At 36.3% G+C, this 15,314-nt stretch overlaps 1 protein-coding gene across 5 annotated transcripts in view; it reads left to right on the top strand.

Annotated features, from left to right (window-relative positions):
• Nucleotides 1-13,229, top strand: part of YWHAZ (tyrosine 3-monooxygenase/tryptophan 5-monooxygenase activation protein zeta) — a 34,318-nt gene extending 21,089 nt beyond the window's left edge. For all 5 annotated transcript variants that reach the window (XM_070481409.1, XM_014867359.3, XM_070481410.1 and 2 more), the window contains 4 exons: nt 7,428-7,551; nt 8,080-8,243; nt 8,322-8,417; nt 11,065-13,229. In XM_070481409.1, the coding sequence (XP_070337510.1) occupies nt 7,428-7,551; nt 8,080-8,243; nt 8,322-8,417; nt 11,065-11,124 (444 nt within the window). In that variant the 3' untranslated portion in view covers nt 11,125-13,229. The remainder of the gene's footprint in view (nt 1-7,427; nt 7,552-8,079; nt 8,244-8,321; nt 8,418-11,064) is intronic.
• The last annotated feature ends 2,085 nt before the right edge of the window (nt 13,230-15,314 follow it).

Genomic DNA, 15,314 nt, shown 5'->3' with positions numbered 1-15,314 from the left:
TTTTTTTTTCATGGAATGCTCTTTACTTCCAAGAATGGCAGGCAGGCGAGCTATGTTTATTCAGACTTGGGTATTTGGCAAACATCAGCTTGAAAATGAATGAAATGAGCCTGTCACTTTAGAGGAAACAAATGCTATTTGTGACCAATGATAAAATTCAAGCTTTGAAGCAAAAATGAGTATTTTGGAAAACTTTTATCCACTACTATGATCCTGACAGCTTTCCCAATTTTTTTTATGAGTATTAAGCAATCTTAAGACCTAAAGTTTTTAAACTATGAATATGGAGCATTCATTGTTACTACTTTTTTTCTAGAAAGTGTTTCTGTTGAGAGAAATACTAAGTACCACTGTAGGGAAGAATAAGTTAGCATTTTTTAAACTTCGGGAAATTATTTCTTGTAAGCGAAGAGTCCAGAACTAACGTGGGTTTCTGGGAGGGTGGTGGGTTGGTTAGTTAAGGTGTTGTTTTAAAATGATGACAGCGCAAGTATTTTCTATAGTAATTTACTTGATTTGTTTAGACAGTACTTGAAGGAAAGAAAATAGTTAGGGAATGTGGTTCAGCTTAAACTGTTTTACCCTTCAAAAGGATAAGGTTTCTTGTTCTGTTCTAAATGCTCTGTGTATATTAACTCATTTAATCCTCACAACAACCTTGTGTATTATATCTGCTGCTACCATCTCCCTTTTACAGATGAGAAACCTCTGAGTCCCAGGGAGATTTCAGAATTTGTAAAGTGACACAGTCAGTAAGCAGTGAACTGGGATTTGAACTTAGGCAGTAGGCAGTCTGTCTCCATAGTTTGTCCCCTTTGCAAGTCTGCTGTAAAAAGAATAGGTACTAAAGGAAAATGTTTTTCTTTTATAAAAGTTTTGTCCTTTGATATGACTTAATCCTATGTTTTTAAATGAAAGCTTTTTGTACATTATTTCACCACTCTTACTAGTTACACAAATCTTAGATTACTGAACCCAACGAAAAGTACTAAAGTTGAGAGTACAAGAACACTAAAGCAGATTTTTGAGTGTTGAGATCCCCATATCTTGTATTTACATCTGAGTTGGAGTGCCTGCACTGTTTCAGGAGCTGTGATTGGTGCTTTCCTGTTTGTACTCTCACGTGGACCTCATAGCAGCCTTTTGAAGTAGATTTTCATTTTAATTATTTTATAAGCAGATTTTCATTTGTCATTTTATAAATGAGAAAATTAAGGCTCTGAGAGATTAATTTGCCTGGGATCTCTAAATTAGTGATGAGAGTGGGGTTCAAAATCTGCCTGATTTGAGAGTTTATACTCTGGTGTCACACCAAGCTGTTGCTCCAGGAAATGCTTGAATGCCCAGAGATTAGGGTCTTGCAGTAGCTGAGGCAGCAGTTTGGGTGTTTTTAGGTGGTTTCTAGTCTAATTGTTACCTAAAGGTTTGATGTTTTACTGTATTAGAAATACTTGACCACAGTCAGGATTGAATGTTTATTTAAATTCTAAATTCCTATTAGTGGTGGCAGGTTGAGCCTACTCCAGGAAGGGCAGTCAGGAGTAGATGACCTGTCAGTTTATATAGTTCCTTCATTTTAATACACTTCAAAGTCAAAGCATTGATGTTATGAACACCATCTTTGGATCAAGGCACATGTTAGATATGATTGTTAATGTATTCTGCCCTGGCTAAATTGGCTGGTTTGGGGGGAAATCATTATTTGACCCAATATATCTTGTGTTTTCATAACCTAAGTGGTTAATTGTACCATGATGCTGTAGAGAGAGAAAAATCTTTTATCTCTAACATCTAAAGCTCTACATATTTTACCCATTGATTAGATTAAGGTTCAGAACCATATTATATATTTATCTCTGGATTATGAACCATTTACGAAGAGGTATTGGATATAGGCTTCTGGTGGCAACTTGCTGCTTCCTGTCCCACTTAACATTAGGATGACTAGTGAGTAAAGTCAGAATATGTATTAACTCTACTTCAGCTTAATTGCTTGAGGAAATACTGTGAATTTCTGAATATTTCACCAAAATTCATATGGATTAACATTGTAGCCTCAGTTTAGTGCTTGAGTGTAAGATGTTCTTAAGTTTTGTGTTTGACCTGAAAATCCTTTTCTATTATAAATTCTATTTGGATTAGAAAGTTAATATATTTTGTTACATGAAGAATTTTAAAAGCAGAAAGTATATCAGTAGTCAGCTTAACCTTCCTTTTATAGTTGAAGTGGTGATACCTCATCTACTTTTTTCCTATTTAATGCCTCTCCTTTTAAATTCAGATTCTTACAGTGTCCTAGAGTCATCATCACTTTTCATTGTAATACTGTTGATGAATGAAATTTAGGAGATTGCATTGTATATTTAGCAGGAAAGTCTCTGGATAGTTTGAAATAGCTATTCATCCTTTCTTTCCTTCCATTTTCTGTTTTGCTTGCCTGTAATTTTTTTCCTTATCACTGTTATTTTCTGATAAGTGCTACTTCCTTTTTTTTTTTTTCTTCCTTTGTTCTTTTAATTTTGGTCTTCTCCCTACATTTGCCTGTTTCCTCTGGCTTCCACGTCTGGAAAATTGAGCTTTCATTTCTGTTTGGTCAATTTGATAAATTAACATACTTCATCACCTCTTTCGTGTTACAATTAACTTAATTCAACAGACTCTCTCTTTCATATCTTACATTAGAGTTGAATGAGACCACATTTGATTTATGAATCTTCTGTACAAAATTTTAAAGTGATCCTCTCATTTCTCCTTAAAATCTCTCCAAAAAAGAGTGGAACTCACTGTCTGACTACGTGGCCTATTGCAAGTTTGGACTGCTCATAAATTTTCTCATTGAGCAGAAATCTACCTCTTGCTAAATTTAACTAGTCTTGTCTTCTGGAGCCATTCGTGTCATATTCTTTCAATCCTCGTGACAGTTTCTAGTTTCCTCACCATTGTTTGCTTGCTTTCTGGGACACTCTTCAGTTTGTTAATGCCGGTCTTGATATATTTTTCTTATAAAGGTTGGCACCTGAGCCAACATCTGTTGCCAGTCTTCTTTTTTTGTTGTTGTTCTTTCCTCCTCGTTTCCCCCAAAGCTCCCCAATACACAGTTGCATGTTGCAGTTGCAGGTCCTTTTAGTTGTGCTATGTGGGACGCCGCCTCAGGGCTTGATGAGCAGTGCCATGTCGACACCTGGGATCTGAACCGGTGAACCCCGGGCCGCCGAAGTGGAACGTGTGCACTTAACCACTGCGCCAGCCACACCCTTGATAAATTTTTAAAGAAACTAATAGACTCTAGACTTGGTCTCATCAGCACAATGTAGAACTAAAGTACTTTCCTTAGCTTTGATTCCTAGTTGTATTAATATTTTGGAATCAAATTATCCTTTTTAGTAGGCATGTCACCGTATTGAGGCAGAGAAAATGTAGCATAATGTTAGCAGTACAGGTCAGATTGCCTAGTTGGAGTTGTACCTTAACAAGTTACCTGTGGTTTTGAGCACATTACGTTACATTGCTGGGCCCCATTGTCTTGGAGATAATTGTAGTTTGTACCTTAGGGTTGTGGGAAGATTAAATTGAATAATCCATATAAAGTACTTAATTTAAGTGTCAAAAATGTCATGTGAATGTTAATGATTATTTTCCTCAGTTTATTGCTGCATAACAAACCAATCAAAACTCAGTGACGTAAAACAGTGATTTATTCTGGTGATTCTGTGGCTTGCCTGAACTCCATTGGGCAGTTCTTCTCATGGTAATGGCTGGGGTCACTCATTGCTGCCTTTAGCTGGGGCTAAAATATCCAAGTGGCTCACTTTAACATGTCCCTTGACCGGGGGTGGCTTGGCCTTTCTGTTCAGGGTAGTTTGACTTTTTACAGGCTGGCTCAGGACTCCAAGAGAGCAAAAGAGGAACCTGCCAGTCCTCCTCAGGGTTAGGCCCAGAACTGGAAGAGCATCACATTCTTTTGGTCAAAGCAAGTCAACAAAGTTAGTCTGGACTCCGGAGAAAGGAAATAAATTCCACCTCTTGACAGGAGGGGAAATGGCATACATGAAGAGGGAAGGTAGGGGAACTGGTGGAGGCCATCTTTGGAGACAGTCTACCACAATTATATTCTTTCATAGTTAGCTTTTTAAATGAAAGTGTTAGCCTCTTTAAATTTAATCTTTAATCCAGTCTGTCTTGCTTTTTGTTTCTTAAATCTAAATGGTTCTTAGCATCATGTCATTGGAAGATTTGATAGATAAAAGTATGCCATTTATCCTTTCTCACCTTTTTTTTGTATAAGGAAGATTGGCCCTGAGCTAACATCTGTGCCAGTCTTCCTCTATTTTGTATGTGGGACGCTGCCATGCTGTGCTTGGCACTATAGCATGACTTTATAAGCGGTGTGTAGGTCCGCACCAGGGATCCAAACCTGTGAACCCCAGGCCACCAAAGTGGAGCACACGAACTAACCACTATGCCACCAGGCTGGCCCCACAAATTCTTTTATTTTTAACAGCTTTATTGAGATATGGTTGATGTACAATGAACTGCACGTATTTAATATGTGCAGTTTGATGAGTTTGCTTTCTCAACTTAAAGTCAGCATTTCACCAGAAACATTTGCCACTGTCGATGCTTGGTCCCTTTGGCCTATCATTAGGCCAGTAAGCAGCCTGACTACTGTTATTTCACCTTCCTGTTACTTTGTAGGTTCTAGTTAGCAGCTTTAAAGTTGTTTTTGTTGTTTTAATGAGGTGTTATTGCTAATTCACTTCACTTTGGGGGAAGAGGTGCTTAACTGCTGTCTTAAAAATTCTCAATATGAGGCCAGCCCAGTGGTGTAGTGGTTAGGTTCATCACACTCCACTTCAGCTGCCTGTGTTCACCGGTTTGGATCCCAGGCATGGCCCTACACCACTGGTCAAGCCATGCTGTGGCGGTGACCCACATACAAAATAGAGGAGGATTGATATGACTGTTGGCTTGAGACCAATCTTCCTCATGCAAAAAGAGGAGGATTGGCAACACGTCTTAGCTGGAGACTAATCTTCCTCACCAAAAAAAAAAAAAATTATGTGTATGCGTTACTCAGTGTAAAACAACATTTTTAAGGCTACCGAAATAAAGATAAGTTACTGTTTTCTCATAACATTTATTGACGCCTTGCCTAAATAACTTCTTCAAGTTTTCTGATGTATACTTGAAAGTTTTACATGTTAAGTGATTCACCCTCAACTAACTGCACATGTTTGTGGCCTTCATCTTTACATGTATAGAGAGGGTTAGATAAAGTCACTGAAAAGTGAAGGATGCGACCAGGCAGTGTTATTCTTAGTTTCAGTTGTCTTCCTTGCTAGACCACTTACCCGCAAACTTAGAGACTGTCTTGCTCACCATGATATTCTCAGTGCCTAGCACAGTGGTATATTAGTATTTGGAGAATAAGTGGAAAAAATATGTTGAAACAGTGAAATGTAAAACAGGAATGCCTAGATAGAGAGTTCATTTCATGGCTGGGCTTAGTTATTGTCACTTCTTTTATTTGAAAGTATTCTTAGTGTAATCTTAAATAATATGTAAATGAGCCAGAGAGCAGTTCACAATTGAATTGTATATGGAGCTTTCTTGAAATTTATATATTTTCTTCCACTATTTAATTTGAAGTTATTTGTGAATTCTGGTTAATCACATTACACTTTCTTTTGTTAGAATTTATAGTTTTAACCTTTAGCCTAGCCAATCAGAAATAGAATTTACCCTTAAAACCGTGGAGTGCCACAGTTTAAACCTAGACTGATTCCAAAGCCACTATGCCAAACAATCTCCCAGAGATGAATGAATGAATAATGCATTTTGTATTAAGATAAAACTTGAAAAGACCTGGTCATTTGTTTAAATGGAAAAAACCCACTTACTATATTAAATGGAACTATCTTCTGTTTGAGGCACATTCTCAAAGAGCAGCCATAGCGTTCAAAGAGTATTTATGCCCCAAAGAGCATGGTGTTCAAAGGATAATACACTTTTGCAGCTGATGCATCCTTGAATATGAAGGTATGGGTGTGGTATAATAAAGATTTTGTTATCCCAACCAAAGTGCTCTTCTGATCTCAGGCCGGTAGTTTCAAATATTGGTTAATAATCACAGGAAGCATCATGTCAGGTTGACTTGTCTCACCTCCAACCCCTTCCTGTAATGCAGTGCAGCTTTGCCACCTTGGCCACCACCCACTTCATCTGTGTATCTGTAACGTAAGTGTGGAAAGGGGAGAGAAGCTGGGTTAAAAGCTTATCCACCCCTCCCCCCATCATTGAAAATAGTAATGAAGTAGGCATAACAAAGAGTTATTTTAAAACATTTTTTCAAACTATTTTGCATGTAGGTAGGTGCTGTATAGACTAAAACTATTTAGTGAATGCCAGAAGAATAAAAACCAAGAATTAAATACCTTTTTCCATATAAAAATTGACTTGTTTGGAGTTAAGCCCAGTTGAAAATTAACTTTCACCTTGATACCTAGAGTATATTTAGTAGGAGGAAATAGAAGTGGTGAGCATTTGGGGTTTTTTAACATTTGCCTAATTATTTCTCCGCCTTAAAAGAAAAAAAGACTAGTTTGTTGTGCCTTCTGCCCCTAATATGATTTTCCTTTTCTCTTTGTCACTTGTAGAATATTATTATTAGCACATTAGGATTTAAATTAGTTTAGATTATTAGAGTTTTACACAAAGTTATATATGGTGAAGTTTTATTTTCTGTCTAGGGTGATCTGTAAACATGTATCTTATCGCTGTAATGAAATTAAAGGTTTATTCTTCAGATCTATAATTCTGATAATCCTACCACTTAGGATTTAGTTAGGAAAAGTAAAACTTTTACTTCGAACAGATTTTTACCTGTTGTGAGCTATTAATACTTGAATTGCGTTCTTATAAATGAAGTTAATTTTGTTCTGCTTCCTGTGTCATGGACTCTGGTAGTGTCTTTTACACTATGGGTTTCTGCTTAAGTCTTATTCCTCCAGAGTTCCAAAAGGTTTGTCTCTCATTCTTTCCATTCTAATGTCATGACTGCCTTGAAAATGGAGAGTTTGCCATCTTGTTTGAAAATGTTATGAGCTATCATGCTTTCATATTCATTGAAACGTGCAGTCTTTATGAGCATGTAAATAAATCACAGTGGGGGGGGGAGGCCGATAATCAAATGTATAAATAATTAAATAGTAAACTGAACACTAACTTCACATTTTGAGTATTGCTGTCCAAGGCATTCTACTTCCAAACCACAAATTCATGAGCCTACTGCATTCAAAAATTGTTGTTATTAGCAACAACTGGGTATTAAAATTTTATAGCTTAGGCTATAGTATATTCTTAAATGCAGATTCTTTCACTTTTGTAAATATTTTATTCTTATTATGACTTTTTCTTTTCTTCCCAAGTCTCTTTTGGAAAAGTTCTTGATCCCCAATGCTTCACAAGCGGAGAGCAAAGTCTTCTATTTGAAAATGAAGGGAGACTACTATCGTTACTTGGCTGAGGTTGCTGCTGGTGATGACAAGAAAGGTATGCTGTGTTTTTCAACCTGTTTGTTGAACTTGTATAAAATAAGATAGTATGGAAGTAGTCTATTTCTGAAGTGTAAGCAACTTTTTTGTTGTTTTTTAATTGCTTAGAGCACTAAATAAAGAGCAGTAATATACTTTTTCTCTTTTTTTTAGTCCTAGACTATTTATTGCCTAATGTTGGTATTCTAAAATATAGCCTTGCTGAAAAGCCAGTTTTGTGCATAGGAATGTTTCCTCACAAATTTAAGAAATGGTCGTCACAGCATAACTGTAGAGCAGTGCCAACTAATCATTAAAAATATAATAGTGCTGAGATAAGTACGGAGTTGTTTTTATCTTGACATTGACCAATGGCTAGAGTGGTATTCTAGGAGAAGCCTGTTTTTTTTTCTTTTTAAGAGCCGTGTTCTAAGGTTGCTACAGCTTAACATTTTAGAGGATATCTTTGGATATCAAAGGTTTGGTCTGAGGTGTGAAGATGAAATGTAAACTTTATCAGTACCTTTTCGTGTGTTTTATTATCCAGGGATTGTGGATCAGTCACAACAAGCATACCAAGAAGCTTTTGAAATCAGCAAAAAGGAAATGCAACCAACACATCCTATCAGATTGGGTCTGGCCCTTAACTTCTCTGTGTTCTATTATGAGATTCTGAACTCCCCGGAGAAAGCCTGTTCTCTTGCAAAGACAGTATGTATTTTACCTGATATGTGTAAATTTAGTACTCCTTATTATTTGAGCACTGAAATATACTTTTTTTAATCATAGGCTTTTGATGAAGCCATTGCTGAACTTGATACATTAAGTGAAGAGTCATACAAAGACAGCACGCTAATAATGCAATTACTGAGAGACAACTTGACAGTAAGTACATAACAGTATCGTTAATGGTTAATGTGGTTGAAGAGATTTTGTTACAGGTTACTAGAAGGAATATTCCTAGTCTCTCTTATTAAATAGAAGATCTTATCTGCTATTAAAACTATGAAGAAAACCACCCTATGGAAACTGAGATATTAGACCAAGGACTAAAAATGTACACTTTCATTAGTTATGTATCTGTTGTTGAAATTTAGTTTTTAAAATAATTTTGTAATCTGGTTTTGAACTGTTAATCATACAGGCTATTTTATTCTCCACCTCAATCTGGGTGATTCCAATTTTTCCATTTCAGTTGCAGAAGAGTACTGAAGTTCTCTTTATGTTTAAATTCCATTAAAAATGGTTTTCTTGACCAGAAAGTTGCTTCTGTACTTATACAGCTATGGCAGTGTGTTGATCACTTCAGTTGCAAAATTTCAGATACTTTACAGAATCCAAATGGAAATCTATTTTGCTTGGTCTTAGTGAAAAAAGTGATTGTAGAAGGTCATGATTGTCTTTCTTGGTTTACTCCAGACTGAAAAAAGAACCTCAATACCAATATCACACCAAAAAAGTGAATAGTAATGCTTTAATAATGTTAAGTATCTAAATAGTGTTCAAATTCCCATTGTCTCTTTTTGTGTTTTTTTAAAACAGCTTTTTAATTTGAATTGAGGGATCCAAATAAAGTCTTGACATTGCAATTGGTTGATATATCTCTTTGGTCCCATAGGTTTTTCATTCTTCTCCTTCAGATAAATATTAAATTAGAAGTTTTGAAGTTGAGGTGAAAAAATTATCAAGTATCTGCTGTGTGTCGGGTAAAGAGCCAGGAATGAAGATCATAGCTAGTGCTACTGGTTTGTTAGCTTTAGGGCTATTTCTCTTGGGGACTGTATATCATCATTTTATACATTTCGCTTCTTTCAGCTTTATTCTAGTCCACTGCCAATTTTCTGAACCAGTTCTACATTCTAGTGTTGAAAATTCTCAGCAAAGAGTTTTTCGAGCAGTATCATGTACTTGTTTATTACTAAGTAAACTTAAAATTATTTTAGAAAGTGTAATTGGGGGGAATGTTGTGAGATTTTTATTTTAGTCAAGAGAGTGAACTATAGTTTCTTGATGAATCTTTATTTATATCAAATGAAAGAAGCACTTCAATCTGTTAGCTAATTTTAATTTTAAGAATTTTTCATAGCTTTCTGGTTTGAAGTTATGAAGTAGTTGTTATTCTAAAAGGTAGAATCTGAGACCTAGTTACTCTGTTGCATTGACATCACTTTTTGAGAGGCCCTGATGTGAAATATATACTCCCAGCTGATTTTGGTATCAGTGTAGCATGAAGAACATATGCAACAACTGAGTAAGAAGAAAACCAAGGTTAGGATTCTGATTCTGTCACTATTTAGTATGTGTCTTTAAGCCTTGGTATATCACTGGTCACCATTATAGATTGATTGGATCATTTATCTGTCAAAGAAATTTTGGTAAAACTACCTAGTATTTGAGTGTGGATCTGGATTTCCAATCTTGTCAACACGTAACCCTAGGAAGAAAAATATCTTGTATCAAATTTTTTCATGTTTGTATGGAAAATTCAAGAATTTTTGAAGGTTAGAACTGGAAAGAGATGTTAGAAGACAGTTTAATCTTAACTTACAAAACTCCCTGTTTAACAGGAGAGCACAGGCTAACTGTAAAGTCTCCTTTCCAGGCCAGAGGTATATGTGATTAATAAATAAATAAAATTAAGGGTGATTTGGGGGGAGAAAAAAAAATTACTGAGATTTTTTTCCCCACTTCATTTTTCAGTGTATAAGCAATATAAAATTTAAGATTGTTTTGTTGATCCTTTTATAATTACCTCTAAAAATCATTGTAGAGTGGTAAAACTTATGTTAATGTTTGAAGCAGCTGAAGTAAGTTTTAGATCTTTTAACTTGCTAAAAACTAGCATTAATGAAAAAAATTAATAATCCATAATCCTACCACTATGAGACAATCAAATTTTGCCTCTTAGGGTTCTGACCGTACTGTTTTGTGAGTTCAACTATTTTGAATCATACAAATTCACAAAGGAATGTTTTTCTAAGTTAAAAATGTTAGAAAAGCTAAATTTGTATTTTAGTTCAGACTTGATCCTAGTTCTTGAATTTCATGGAATCTAGGATTCTCTTTGGTGGTGGGAGTCAGTTTATAAGTTCTACCAGGGGAAAGTGGTCAACCTGAGCTCTTTGAGCATGGCCCAAGTTAGATGATTCTGGTTTAGTTACACTAAACTTATACATCCATCCCTTATTGGGGCTGTACAGGACAGTCTGATACTCTGATAGCTATTGATGCTTAGTATTTTGTAGCACTTATATGATTTCTTCTACTTTCTCTTTACTGTCTATGAATAACCAAGAATATCCTATATCTGACTTTATTTGAAGATAACTCTGTTACGTACTGTACTTACCATGCTTACAAAATGATTAGGGAGAAGGTAAATGTATTGAGATGTTTTGCATCTTGAAGCTGTCCTCAGGGCTGCAACTTCTTTAAGAAAGCCTTTCAGCAAAAACCATGGTTACATTCTGGTACCTTGGCGTGTGTATTAAGACTTAGTTTCACACTGAGACATCTTTCCTTCTTTTACCAGTTGTGGACATCGGATACCCAAGGAGACGAAGCTGAAGCAGGAGAAGGAGGGGAAAATTAACCGGCCTTCCAACTTTTGTCTGCCTCATTCTAAAATTTACACAGTAGACCATTTGTCATCCATGCTGTCCCACAAATAGTTTTTTGTTTACGATTTATGACAGGTTTATGTTACTTCTATTTGAATTTCTATATTTCCCATGTGGTTTTTATGTTTAATATTAGGGGAGTAGAGCCAGTTAACATTTAGGGAGTTATCTGTTTTCATCTTGAGGTGGCCAATATGGGGATGTGGAATTTTTATACAAGTTATAAATGTTTGGCGTAGTACTTTTGGTACATTGTGGCTTCACAAGGGCCAGTGTTAAAACTGCTTCCATGTCTAAGCAAAGAAAACTGCCTGCATATTGGTTTTTGTGGTGGGGAATAAAAGGGATAATTGGTTCCAGTCACAGGTGTAGTTATTGTGGGTACTTTAAGGTTTGGAGGACTTACAAGGCTGTAGTAGAAATGGATATCCCGTGGATATTACATGTTGAACCATGTATATCTATGGAATACTCAGTCTCAGTGTGCACACTTTTGGCTACAGCTGCAGAAGTGTTCCTTTAATCGTGACCCAATTTACTCTGGATAAGGGCAGAAACGGTTCACATTCCATTATTTGTAAAGTTACCTGCTGTTTGCTTTCATTATTTTTGCTACACTCATTTTATTTGTATTTAAATGTTTTAGGCAACCTAAGAACAAATGTACAAGTAAAGATGCAGTAAAAATGAATTGCTTGATATCCATTACTTCATGTATATCGAGCACAACAGTAAAACAAAAAACCCATGTATTTAACTTTTTTTAGTTTTTTTTGCTTTTGTGATTTTTTTTTTTTGATACTTGCCTAACATGCATGTGCTGTAAAAATAGTTAACAGGGAAATAACTTGAGATGATGGCTAGCTTTGTTTAATGTCTTATGAAATTTTCATGAACAATCCAAGCATAATTGTTAAGAACATGTGTATTAAGTTCATGTAAGTGGAATAAAAGTTTTATGAATGGACTTTTCAACTACTTTCTCTACAGCTTTTCATGTAAATTAATCTTTTGGTTCTGAAGCTTCTCTAAAGGAAATTGTACATTTTGGGAAATTTATTCCTATTCCCTCTTGGCAGCTAATGGGCTTTTACCAAGTTTAAATACGAAGTTTATCATAACAACAAAATACTACTAATAGAACTACTGTTCCCAACCATGCCCCATACTCCCCCCTCCCCCTGAAATAAAAGTTTTAGTTGTTTTTTCTTTCAGAGGCAGGGGGGATTGATTGGAGAAAAGTAATTGTTCCATTTAAAATTTTGGTATATGGCATTTTCTAACTTAGGCAGCCACAATGTTCTTGACCCATCATGACATTGGGTAGCATTAACTGTAAGTTTTGTGCTTCCAAATCACTTTTGTTTTTAAGAATATCTTGATACTCTTATACCCCGTCTTCAATTTTAATCCTTTATTCTATTTGTCAGGTGCACAGGATTACCTGTTTTAGCCTTCTGTCTTGTCACCAACCATTTCTTCTTGGTGGCCGTGTACTTGGGAAAAGGGCCGCATGATCTTTCTGGCTCCACTCAATGTCTAAGGATACCCTGCCTCCTTTGCTTGCATCCCATAAACTATTCCCCTCATCCTACTTACTGCAACAAATCTCTCCTTAGTTGATGAGATTGTGTTTATTTCCCTGTGAACCCTACCTATCCTGAATGGTCTTGTCATTGTCAGCCTTTAAAATCCTTCCTTTTCCTGTCGTCTTTCAATAATGATGGGGCTAAGTTATACCCAAAGCTCACCCTACAGACTATTTCCTCAGTACCTTGCAGAAAACACCAAACAAAAATACCATTTTTTAAAAGGTGTATTTTTTTTTCTTTTAGAATGTAAGCTCCTCAAGAGCAGGGACAATGTTTTCTGTATGTTCTATTGTGCCTAGTACACTGTAAATGCTCAATAAATATTGATGATGGGAGGCAGTGAGTCTTGATGATAAGGGTGAGAAATTGAAATCCCAAATACTGTTTTGTTGCTTGTTTTATTATGACCTCAGATTAAATTGAGAAATACTAGCCCTTTGGGACAATTGTCCCAAATATTACATTCAAATAAAAGTGCAATGGAGGCCTTGGGGTCTTTCTTTCAAGGAGAAAAGATCTCTTATGCATTTGGGACAACATAATAATACACTTCACTCACTGCTCGCTCTTTTTCTATTGGTTTCTCCTGACCCCTAGGCCAAGGACATGAAATAATCATTTTATAGCTAAGAAAAATTCATCTAGACTGAGGAGACTGATCTCATTCAAGTAAATTATAAAGAAAATCTAAAGCCTGTCATATTTGCCTATTTAATGTGCATTGGTCATCTACTAAACTAGTTTGATTCTGAAGTAAATTGTGGTAATACTTATTATTAGTTGTTAATCTGTTTCTGCGTAGTAGTGCCCAATAGATGAAAGAAGATTACAACCTGAGATTTTTTTGCCTTGAAATTTGAGTAATAAATTTTTTCATAACTTATTTAATTGTCCCCAAATCCAGGCTTCATGTCTGTTTTTGTCAGTATGCCATGATAGTTCCAGGTGTTTGAAGAATCCAACAATGTATTTTTGGGTGTATTATTGGAATTGTTAAAAAATGCATATATACAGTCATGCGCTGCATGACATTTTGGGCAACAGCAGCCCACATATATGATGGTGGTCCCATCAGATTAGTATATTGCCTAGGTGTGTATTAGGCTCTACCATCTAGGTTTGTGTAAATACTGTAGGAGAAGAAGTAGTTTTTTTTCTGTGCTTCTAGGTTCTGGCTGATCTGAGAATTAAATTGACATGAGAGGTTCATAGGAGGAAAACAAGCTTAATTATATACATGAGAGAAACCCAGGAAAACTGAGTAATTCACCAAAAGGGCTGAAGCCCTCACCTTAAATACCATCAGCTAGAGACAGAAGATGTTGGGGTGGGAGAGTCAGGGACTTGGAAGTAAGGCAATTCACAGGTAGGTGAAAAGACCAAATGTTTGGCCACGCAAACAAAAACGTGGGGTAGCCCAACAGGCTTTTCTAGGATCCTCTTCTACCATCTAGTTATGTCATGCTAAAGTGATAGCTTGCTTCCTGAGATGGGTTCTATTTTGTGCGGTGAAGGGGGAGGTAACAAAAACTTTTGAGTCCTTTGTTTCTCAGTCAGCTTAAAATCCTCACTTTAAAGAGAGAAATTCTGGGGTGGCAAATTTTGTTCCCCTTCAGTACACGCTTCTGATGTTTGTACAATGACGCCTTTATCAGAATGTGTTCTATCAGTAAGCGATGGATAACGTCTTTGGGATTGTCCTTTGAGAGTGGAATAGTGTGATCAGTTAAAAGGATGGACTTTGCTGCAGCTCTGGCGTATGGTCCTGGTTTTTCCACTTAATAGTTCTTTTACTTGTTTGTGCTATAATGATCATAGGAATGTGGAGGTGGCCTTATCACCTAGTGGTTAAGTTCAGTAGCCTGGGTTTGGTTCCCCCGTGCTGACCTACACCACCTGTTAGCGGCCATGCTGTGGTGATGATGCACATACAAAACAGATTAAGATTGGCACAGATATTTTCTCGGGGAATCTTCCTCAGCAAAAGAAAGGGAGTTGGGAAGTCAGGAATGTGGGTGGAGCATAAGGTTATCAAGTGGCTTGAGTATAGAGGCTCAGCGTTTTTTTTCCCCTCTGTCTCCTCTAAAAATACCAGTCCTACCATGGTCAAAGCATACTTTAAAGGCCAAACTGGAATATCCTGTTCTAGGTTGTTGTCAGACCTTGATTTAAGAGTGAAACCTTGATTGAATAGTTTGGGAACTCAATCTCCCGTAGACTCCGGATGCAGATCTAAGAATTTTGGAGACTTTCCAGCAGTGGCAGCATCATTTAAATGGTTTATATCCTCCGTCAGGGGAGACTGGCAGTTTATTTGGAGGCAAATATATCCGAGTCACTACATGAGAACCTACGATGTGTTAGGATCTAACTGGCATTATGTTCACAGACAGTCTTACACATTTCTGTAGGGAGAGGTCAGGAAGTCTCACATTGCTTTATTATATCTTGTCATATACCATATAGGAATTTACAGTAGTGGGATTGAAACATCTACAGTCAGATGGTGGCTAAGACTGGGCACTTGGAAAATGGCTAGACTTGGATCCTTTTCTAAATGTAAAATTACA

This window comes from Equus asinus, chromosome 12, assembly GCF_041296235.1.
Source record: "Equus asinus isolate D_3611 breed Donkey chromosome 12, EquAss-T2T_v2, whole genome shotgun sequence".
NCBI classification, from domain to species: domain Eukaryota; kingdom Metazoa; phylum Chordata; class Mammalia; order Perissodactyla; family Equidae; genus Equus; species Equus asinus.
Note: the sequence above shows the minus strand (reverse complement) of the source record. Positions and strands in the feature narration are given on the sequence as shown.